The sequence below is a fragment of the Haplochromis burtoni genome, unplaced genomic scaffold, assembly GCF_018398535.1.
Source record: "Haplochromis burtoni strain Fernald_Lab_line unplaced genomic scaffold, NCSU_Asbu1 Contig_2333, whole genome shotgun sequence".
Taxonomy (NCBI): domain Eukaryota; kingdom Metazoa; phylum Chordata; class Actinopteri; order Cichliformes; family Cichlidae; genus Haplochromis; species Haplochromis burtoni.
This window is the reverse complement of record NW_024584694.1, coordinates 2,369-13,400: the sequence shown is the minus strand read 5'-3', so window position 1 is coordinate 13,400 and position 11,032 is coordinate 2,369. Positions and strand designations below refer to the sequence as shown.

Genomic DNA, 11,032 nt, shown 5'->3' with positions numbered 1-11,032 from the left:
CAAGTGAGCAAACACACCACAAAGTAAGTTAAGTTTCACTTTCGTTCGTTCCCATTCATTCCAATGGGCAAAAACTTGCATTAAAATATTCATATTAAAAAAACTATAGAAGTAATAAACACCAAAAGGCATAGCAACTCATTCCTGATCCAGCCGCACAAAATGATATAACATATATGAAGCTTGTGTCAAAACTGTGGGATGAGTTACGGTCCAAAATTTCAGGCGGAAAAAGGAAAATAATAATAATAATAATAATAATAATAAATCCGAGCAATAGTAATAAGTGTGCCTTTTGGCATAGGCACACTTAAAAAGTATGTATATAGCCATATATATTTACGCTTATATATGCCCATATGTATAGTCAGTGGCAATAATCCAGTCCTGTTCTCGCACTGTTCCTGTGTTGTACTACCATACTGTTCAGGACATATTAATGCCAATGTGTCTTCCCTATCCCTATTTATCATCTGATACTCAGCAAACATAAGAAAACCATAAAAACAAACAAACAAAACCCACCAAAACTTTAAACTCTGTCTAATTAAGTGGCCAACTCCTAAAATCAAATTAAAACTGATGAATGATCAATAATGAAAAAACATCAAAGCTAACTTTGTCTACCATCAAAGTGCCAGGCAGCTCCTAACGCCTGTGACTGTGGCTGCATCTCCATATTATTCTATGCTCACTACTTGACTGTGTTTGTGACAATAACCCAAACATTCTTACAGGCATTTAGGTAAGGTCAAAGCAGGGCAAACCCTTTACCATTGCTTTTCCTGGTACTTTAGCCATTTTCAAGTCTCTGCTCAATCTGCAATCTTTGCATCTCATCCTGATAGAGCTGTCTTTTCATCACTGTTATCCCCTGCCTCCTCCCGCCATGCTGCCTGACTCTGAAGAATCTCTGGGTGATATCTGCCATCTGGAGTCTGATCTTTTTATCATTGCCCCACCTGGTTTTGAAACTCCAGCTGCATCCTGCCCCATCTGCAGACGTCAATGCCTTACTGAGAAGGGAATCGAACATTCGCCAAGTCTGGGTCTCTCCCAACTCAGGGACATGACAAACAACCTGGGAGCCTGATCTGTATTCAACCTGGGAAATTTGCTTCTCTAACATCAAACACTAGACGTGAGTGTACTATAAAGTCTTCTCCATTACTATATCTAGTACTACCTAACATTTCTACTACAGAATTTGCAGTAAATTTGGGGTTTGACTGAAAATGCACAGCCTAACGGCTGCTATCCAAGTAGTGTTGAAATACATGCCACGGTCAGAGAATTGTCAAGTGGCAGATGGTATGTATAGACAACTACTCTTCAAACCAAAAAAATGCAACACACACTGAAACTGTGCATGTATTGGATTTAAAACACAAACAAACAAACAGACAAACAAACAACTAAAAACAAACAAAAGATTTGTCAGTACCATTAGGAAAGCAAATGAAAACCTAGCATATGCGCCCACCACTTGCCCCTCTAATCAACTAACCTATATTACAATTGATAGGAACTGAAAGATCAAGCTGCAACTGATGTGTTGATGTATTATGTTCTTGTACTTTGTCTTATCAAAACCCACCAGTTTTACTGGTCTCCAAGCTGCCAAAATATATCAGTGAAGATGCATGGATTTGACACTTGAACCCAGAGGTGTGGACTCGAGTCACATGACTTAGACTCGAGTCATTAATTTTATGACTTTAGACTTGACTTGAAAAAATGTTCTAAGACTTGTGACTTGACTTGGACTTTTACACCAATGACTTGGGACTTGAATTGGACTTGAACCGGTTTACTTGAAAAGACTTGATATTTTACCCCAAATATAAAATTTAACATGCATATTATATAGAGATTGAAAATGTGACGTCATTCACGGGTAGAACCGCAAAGGATTCTGGGAACTCGTGGCAAGCGGTACTAGCGCACGCAGGCTTTCAATTAAAATCAGTTATACAGCGATAAAAAGAAACACAAAAATGTCAAGAAGCTGTTGTATTATTAACTGCAATAGCCGGTCGCATGACAGCCACGGGAAGCCGACGGGTAAAGAGATCGGTTGTTATCGGATTACGTCGTTGAAGAGAAATTGTTCGAGCCATGTTTCCGAAGTAACAAAGACGCGACGGATGGCCTGGATTGCAGCCATTCAAAGATCAAATATAACGTCCCAGAACACTCCAGCTCACAGGTTAGTCTGCTCCAAGCATTTACACGAAGGTCAGTGTTTTTAGTAGTTAATACGTCATTTTCATAACATAATTGGTGATATAGGTTACAAGCAAGTCTGGCGCTGAACAGAAATTGTGGCGCTATGCTCCTTTGTTTATTGTGCGTTTCGCTTCTGTTATTATGGTACATTGACAAAAACATATACTTTTATTCACAGGATAAAACAGGTTTTTTGTATCACTAATTGCCCAGTACGATTACAGCATACAGTATTATTGTCACTGCTACATTTCTGTGATGCTACCAGAAATTATTTCCACTACTAATTAATTACCGTTGAGCTCAAAGGTTATATTAATAAACGGTTAACGAATGTGTATTTATGACGACGATTTGTGAGACTGGTAAACTTATGATACGTACGATGGTCTTTCGTTCTACACGGTGCATTTCAAGGTCCTGCACCCATCCGTCGGTAAACTGTACCTGGGCTTGTTGCAGTGACCGGAAGTTACTAAACTTCATGAGTGTATGCACTCACTCCAAGAACCGTATGATTATTAATATGCATATAAATAAAGAAGCTATTTTGTGCAAAGATGTCAACTGTAAGAATGCTGTGCATAAACATTTACTCTGCTCCATGTATGATGATATAGTGACTGCTCTGTATAAAAGTGGTACACTGCTTGATAAACAATATAAGCATAAGAAACCTAACATCAGACCTGGCTGGAAAGAACATGTATCCATGTACCATGATGAAGCTCGCATAGCTTATAAATGTTGGGCCATGGCTGGAAGACCTAAACAAGGCCCAGAATTGAACAGAAAAAATGTGCGAATGCCAGATATAAGTATGCTGTTCGCTTTATAACTAAAAATGAGCAAATGCTAAGAGCAGATTATTTGGCCAGGAAAATGCTGTGTAATAATACGGCAGATTTTTGGAAAGAGGTGAAAGCTCTTAATAACTGTAAACCATCTCTACCATCAACTGTTGAAGGTGTTTCTGGGGCAGATAACATTGCAGCATTATGGAGACAGCATTACAGTGCGTTGTTTAACTGTATAAAAAGTGAACCATATGAGGACAATCTTGACATGAGTAATGACACAATAAGTGTAAGGACACATGAAGTATATGAAGCCATTCATAGGTTGTCTGATAATAAATCCTCTGGTTTGGATCACATCACTGCAGAACATTTAAAACATGCTAGTGTAAGGCTAGCTCCTCTTTTAGCACTCTGTTTCACTGGGTTTATGATTCATGGCATATTACCAGACTCAATGCTGTGTATTTTACTGGTACCAGTTATGAAGGACAAAGCTGCAAAAGTGAGCTGCTTGGATAATTACAGGCCGATTGCACTAGCCAGTATTTTATCTAAGGTGTTAGAAAGAATCTTGTTTGACAGAGTTAGTGTGTTCATCTCTTCTCTGGATAATCAGTTTGGCTTCAAAGCACGGCACTGACATGTGCATATATGCACTCAAGGAAATAGTTTGTACAGGGCTAAAAATTCATCTGTCCTCATGTCTTTCATTGATGCCTCTAAGGCTTTTGATCGAGTGAACCACAGAAAACTTTTTGATAAAATGAAGAGACGGGGAGTTCCTCAATACATCGTGAGGATTCTCTCTTACTGGTACGCTCATCAGAACATGCAGGTTAAATGGGGAAGCAGTATTTCTGCCCCCTTTGGTGTCAGCAATGGTGTTAGACAGGGTGGGATTTTGTCTCCAATTTTATTTAATTTGTATGTTGATGATTTGTCCATACAACTGAGAGCCTGTAACACTGGGTGTATATTAGGTAAAGCACTGATAAATCATCTTATGTATGCAGATGACCTGGTTGTTTTTAGTCCAAGCAGTGCTGGGTTACAGGATCTTCTTAATGTCTGTACTGAATATGGTGTGCAATATGACATTGAGTACAATGCTGCTAAAAGTGCTGTTTTGATATGTAGAACCAAGCAGGATAAACAGCTAAATTTCCCTTTGTTTAAACTGGCACAAAAAACTCTTGAAGTTCATAAAAAGGTGAAATACCTCGGTCACTTTATTACTGAGCAAATGAATGATGATGATGACATATACAGACAACGGTGTAAGCTCTATGTGCAGGCAAATACTATTGCACGCAAATTCAGCTTTTGTTCACTTCCAGTTAAAGTGGCTTTGTTTAAAGCGTATTGCACACCGCTATATACTGCCCCCTTGTGGTCATCCTACAAACAATGTAGCATGCAGAAGCTGCATGTTGCATATAATGATGCGATGAGAATCCTTTGCAGGATACCTAGAAGTGGTAGTGCCAGCCAGATGTTTGTAGCTGTGGGTGTTTGGACTTTTAAAGCACTTTTAAGGAAGCTAATGTTCAATTTTAGAGAACGACTGGATGGTTCGAGTAACAGTATAATTTTAGCACTCACAGATCCAGTGAGTGGTTCCCGTTACTCATCCAGTCTCAGAAAGCACTGGTTAAAGTGTTTGTGTATTTATTGATTTATTTTAAGTAATTGTGTTTTATGTATATTATGGTTTTATATTTTTACAAATGTTTTAGATACTTATTTATATACATATATATATTTAATGGTGTATACCTTGTGTTGGGGGGGGAGTGTTGTGTGTGTGTGTGTGTGTTTTTTTTTTTTTTTGTCTTGTTTTTATGGACATGAAGTCTGCCAATTAAGATTGAATTGAATTGAAATAAATATGCTAAGATGAGATAGCTGACTTCATCTAACTAGCAAATGTTGTCCAGGCTACGTTGGTGATACAGTTTTTTTTAATGTGTATGATATTTTTGTCATGCGATTTTAAAGCTGGCCCTACAACCGCATCCAAGAATAACATGCAGCGTATCTCAGAACTGTCGGTGAAAATTATTCTTGGAGCTAGGTTTAATTGAGCTGCATTTTAAAGAGGTGCAATTTCACAATTTGTGTATATTTTCTAAGTTCACTATTTTGTCATGTGTTGAGAAAAACACAGATTTTAAAATTACATGGTCTAATATTTACATTTAGCATAACTGCAACATTATTTTTTTTTTTTTTTTTAAAGACTCGAAAGGACTTGAAATTCAAAGTTTCAGACTTGTGACTTGACTCGGACTTTTACACCAGTGACTTGAGACTCGACTCTGACTTGCCTGACATTACTTGAGACTTGACTTGAGACTTGAGGATAAAGACTTGAGACTTACTTGAGACTTGCAAGACAATGACTTGGTCCCACCTCTGCTTGAACCACTTCAGCTGCATTTCAGAGATTTATGCATCTTCAAGAAGTTAATTTCGTGCTGAGTAAAAATCAAATGTATTCCATCTTAATGTTTGCTGTTAGTTAGCGATGTATGAAAGGATATTCAGCTCATATCATATTCAAGCCCAGAAACTCCATCCCCATCCAATCACTAATGAAAAACTAATAAACGTCATTGATTCCATTATTTGATTGATTTTCTCTCTCTTTGTCACTATGGTAGCTTGCTATTGTTGGTTATATAGGTGCAGTATTCCACCCTGGAGGAATAACCTAGTAGCTTAATTCATGCTTTGATTTTTATAATGATTTTCTGTCTTTGTTCCTACATTGTATCTGACTTATTATTTATCTCTTTCTGTGTACCCGTTCTTCATCCAACCAGTTAATCCTGCCGGCAATGTGTTGCTTTCCTCCAGAAGGAAAAAAGCAGGTAGCTTTATCTAATCCATGATTTCCCAGGTGACTCCCAACGTGCCGTTCCTTTTAGATAAATTCATTCTGCTATCTAGCCAAATCTCTTTCCACACTACTACTAATGAGCCAAGCTCTAAGTATGAGGTTGCTTCTAAATGAGCTAAAATAAAGCTCAAACACAGATGGGGAGTTATCACAACCTATTATCCCAGCCAGAGCTGTGTGTTTGTATGTGTGTGTTGTCAAATTAGATGTTCAGTGTGTATTATGTTGAGGATAGAAACTATGGGGTGTAAGTCCACTACAGTACATCCATTATAATTTCCCACTGAATATCTCAAAAGGCTCAAGTCCCTTAATCCCCCTTGATAAGGGATAAGATAACGCCATTATTCTGAGAGTTACACATTCTTTTACCTGCACCGAAAGACCCTTGGAAAGTGCTTTATCAACTTAGAACAGGTTGCTGGAGAAAAACATTCAATTATTTCAAGACCTCAGTGGGGGGAACAGTCTGTTTCTTTAGAAGCACAAGTTCTTAACTTTCCAGAGAGGTCAGTCTTGATGTTTATTGTTCTTTCACGTGAATAGAAATGGCCTGAGACTGGCAAAGGACAAATAGACAGTTTAAAAGGGTAGAGACAATTGATAAAAAGACAGTGACGGGCCAATGTATGGAAGCAGGCCAGACAACAGAAAAACAACTTGTCAGCCTAATGTAATGTGATGCAGTCCCCCAGCAGCTACAGTATATTAGTGTGTGCCAAAGTATCTGTATTTGTGGAAAATGTTGTTGGAATAAACTTTCACTATGCTTTCTATGGGTTTTCCTTAACCATAGTAGAGATAGTTCAAGCCATAAAATAACTTTTGACCATAAAGGAGGAAAATGATCCCAAAGGACCACCGGCTCAAAGAAGTCATTGATTTCTGCTCTGCAAACCAGAATGTAGTTGAAATGTCTTCATATAAATGATGCTTGAATGTTACAATTTAAACAAATTTTCACATAACAGTGCTTTTCAGGGCCAAAACAAAAACCTTAGCACCATACCTTTTTCAAATGTCACTGATAAAGAGCTCTTGAATATAATACTGTGTCACCCATCATTTCTTCATAATTTGTTAGGAAAATGGGAAACAGGTGCAGCATTTTAGTCAACTTTGCACATATACATGTTAATACAATATATAAGACAAAAAGACTGTACAATCTACAAGCTTGAAAGTCAGTATTTAGTATGACCACCTATTCTTCAGCACCAGTGTTGGGACTAACGCGTTATTAAGTAACGCGTTACAGTAACTACGTTATTATTGTGGTAACGAGCACGGTAACTAGTTATTATGCCAAAATCAGGAACGCGTTACTCGTTACTGGGATTTAGATAGGGTCGTTACTCGTTACTTCGTGTGGTGGCTATCGCGGAGCTTCCACAGATTCAGTAACATTAGCAAGTGGTGGAGGCCAGCAGGTGGATGAAGGAAAAGGGACGCAGAAGGAAAAGAGACCCGAGGCGGCCGCCGGTCCAAGTGTGAACTGAACTTCAGGTAAGAAGTTATGACCTGCAGTCTCTCTGGGTCAGATATGAAACCAAGTTTAGGTGGAGTTTATTTTCGTTATTCTGACTTTTTCCGTACTGCGTGCTAGCTAGCATGACGGAGTTTCTATACAGCTGGGTGGTGCTATGAAGTTAATGATGTTGAACTTTATTTTGTTCATAAGTTATTAGAGTTGCCAACCGTCCCGTCTGGTATTCAGAGAAAATATTACGCGTTTCTTATTGAGGTGAAAAGGAACAGTTTGTCCCGTAATTCAGCTACAATGAAAAAGCACAAAGCTGGAGTTATTCTGTGTTTGCTGCACAGCTGCCTCTTCTTCTTTCATTCTCCCCCTCCCTCTCCCGTTTCTACTTCAATCATGAAACTGATCAATGATCAGCTGATCGGCTCTCTTGTTTGTTTATCGCTCACTTTGCGCCGAAAGAGGAAACCAGCGGATGTCGCGCTAAACAACAGCAGCACGTTTAAGCTTGATCAGCTGTTGTTAGAATTTATTTAATATTAATTTCTAGTATCAGCTGATGTTTGCTAGAGCCACAGCTGTAAAGCTGCTGGTCATGATATGGTTTGGTTATCTGGTGAGAGGGAAACATGAAGATGAAACCAGGAGATGTCCTTACTGGATCATCAGAGCTGAACAGGTGATGGAGAAACAGGTTTACCTTTTAGGTGACATGAATGAGTTGAAGGGAAGTTATGAACTGTTTCTGAGAGACAAATAACCCCAGGATCCTTTTTTAGGTAGCTGACAGCTGGTAACTGTGCAGGTGCGGATCTAGCAAAGTGTTGCCAGGGGGGCAGTGTAGGGCATTAACAGGGAAAGGGGGGCACAAAGAAATACTTTTCTTTCTTATTCTCATTTAAAATGTCTAGCTTTTAAAAAATAATTATCTGAATCTTACAACAAACGATTGATAGATTGATGCATATATACCATCAGAACAGTGTACATCACTGTCACAACAGTGTTTGTTTTCATTCAAAGGCTTTATGATTTTTCCTATAATGGTGGGCCGGTCTCTAGTCAAAATGCCCGGGCCAATTTTCTGTCCCAGTCCAGCCCTGTATGCAGCTCATCTGCAGTCTGGTGTTACCTACATCTTCCTATTCAGAAGGCAGAATTTCCGAGTTCTGAGTACAATCGAAAGCACCACGACTGCAGTTTTTGTGTTGGATGTAAAAGAGCGCACATGACGCTGTGACGTAGGCTAGAATCATGGCAGCAGTCAATGACGGTCCAGGCGTGGGATTTCTCTCGTGGAAATATGCACATTATCTTTTCCTTTCTATTGGTAGGTGGCACAGTGCACTGTGGCAAGTAAGCAAGCTAGAAGACTGGCAAAGTTATGGAAGAAACACATTAACAAGAGAATTCTGAGTAAAACCAAAGTTACTTTCCCTAGTAACTAGTTACTTTGAAAGTAACGAGTAACTTGAAGTAACTGAGTTACTTTTGAGAGAAGTAACTAGTAATGTAACTAAGTTACTATTTTAAAGTAACTTACCCAACACTGTTCAGCACAGAATCAATTCTTAGACAAACTTTCCTGCAATTTCTTTAAAAAGTCTTCAAAATAATTCTCATGGCTTCTTGAAGGACATCCCAAAGCTTTTATTTCCATGTTGAATGCTATTTGTTCTGGGGCTCGTTCTTCGTACCTCGCTAAGTAAGTTAGCTGGATTTGATTGTTGACGATTTCGCGTGATCTTGGATCGTTCGGTTCTCCGAAGCTCATCCGGGACTTGCTGTCATAGCAACAGATCCGTAAGCGTAAACCTGCTCGGGAGCAGGTTACTTTATGTAAACAGATTAGATCGCGGCCACTCAGGTATGTCCGCTTCATTTATACGAAAGCAACAGCGATATTTTACCACTGTTTTCCATAAATAAATATTATCAATGTAACTAAAGATAATGCAGCACTTGATCCTTTTATTGATTTCACACAGATACATACAGGTCATTTCCTAAAAAAAGGGAAATGTACTATTAATCATTCTATTTCATGTATTTGATTATTTCAGATGTAATTCATATTTTAGAGTAGTAATAGTAAATTACTTTGTGTAATCAAGTTGAGAGACCACGGCTATAAAAGCGAAGGTGGATTTGGGAAGCCTGTCGCAGCCATGTCCTGTCTGTTTACACGAGCAGCCCATTGCCGAAGGTGCAAGATTGATAAGGAGAGTCCTCAGAATTCAGCGTATATTGCGGGATAGACAGGATCCTTTAGCTCAGCGCAACAGTGTGCTCATAGAGAGATATCGATATTCCCGTGAGGGTATTATTTACTTAACCAACTTGTTGACGAGGGGGTGCAGGACCACCACCTGTCTTTTTTTTTGCTCTGCCCTTTTCTTGGTTGCTGTTATGAACAAACAAACAAACAGATTATTTCAGGGTCTCTTTTCAAGAGACAAAGCAATATAAGTGATAAATATTACCATTCTGTAGAATATTCTTATATTTCACTTTTACTTGTTCCCATGTTCTAGTGGGTCCTGTTGTGGCTCTAATGTGAAAGAGGATATAATATAACATAATATGATATAATATGATATAATAAATTACTTACGAGTTTAATTTGTCAGCAACTTTCTGCCATCACGTTCGTCAGAGCGAGAGAGAAGCCAAGAATAACATCTAAGGCACCTTCAGGGCATCTCACACACAACAGGACTGTTAGCTCTGAGTAGACCTTGGCAGACAATTCAAGTTTTCCCAGCACACTGCCAAGAGCACCTTCAAAAAAGAAAGTTTCTAAAGACACGCGTTATCTGCAATGTGTCGACACAACCCTGGTTCATCTGGTGAATTTGGTACCTTTTTTTATGGTAGAATAATTTGTAGATCGGTGTTAAGTGGCTTAACAAAATAATTGTAATAATAATAATAATTAATTAATCTGAAAATGGACAGACATAAGGACACAACTGAGTGAAAAAGCACCCAAAACTTTGTAAGACTTTGGAGAACTATCGCTATAGCCTGAAGATTTATTGCTCAAGATAAACTTTCTTGTGAAAACAAAACAAATGAACAAACAAACAAAACAAGAAAGTTTGTCTCTTTGGAAGCATAAATACACAAAAGAAGTGTGGTTCAACACTTTTCCACAGAACTGTGAGAGCATCACCCACTGCCTTCTTTGGAGGAATTACAACCCTGGCCATGCAGGAATACTATACTAAATTGGTCATATGGATAATATAGGTTTCCTCTTTCTTCTTATTTCATTCTTGCAAAAGTTCTTTGGAACTAATTTTGTCTTTGGTTTAAAATTCCAGCTCATGTCTACCCCTATGGGTGGTCAAACTAAGAACCTATTACACAGTGTCAATCAATCTTATTGTGTTTTTTTTTCTGTGTCCCATCCTCTGTCCCTCTCAGCTCACTGAGCCAGGACAGTGTGACAGCAATAAAATAGATTTTGTCCAAATCCTCTTTGTCATCATCTTTTTCTCTTGGTCTGTCTCTATCACATCACCAGTCTATCATTTCTCCCCTTATGTTAAGGTTATGCTTTGGCTAATTGAAATCAGAGAGTAACTGTTTTGGTTAATTTTAGTCAGAAACATAGTC

General features: G+C 38.5%; 1 protein-coding gene across 1 annotated transcript; it reads left to right on the top strand.

Annotated features, from left to right (window-relative positions):
• The first annotated feature begins 3,019 nt into the window (after window positions 1–3,019).
• On the top strand, window positions 3,020–4,822 carry LOC121813715. The gene is made up of 2 exons (XM_042217608.1): window positions 3,020–3,531; window positions 3,871–4,822. Exons 1-2 carry the CDS (start codon window positions 3,082–3,084, stop codon window positions 4,702–4,704), a joined length of 1,284 nt encoding a protein of 427 aa, XP_042073542.1. The 5' UTR covers window positions 3,020–3,081; the 3' UTR covers window positions 4,705–4,822.
• The last annotated feature ends 6,210 nt before the right edge of the window (window positions 4,823–11,032 follow it).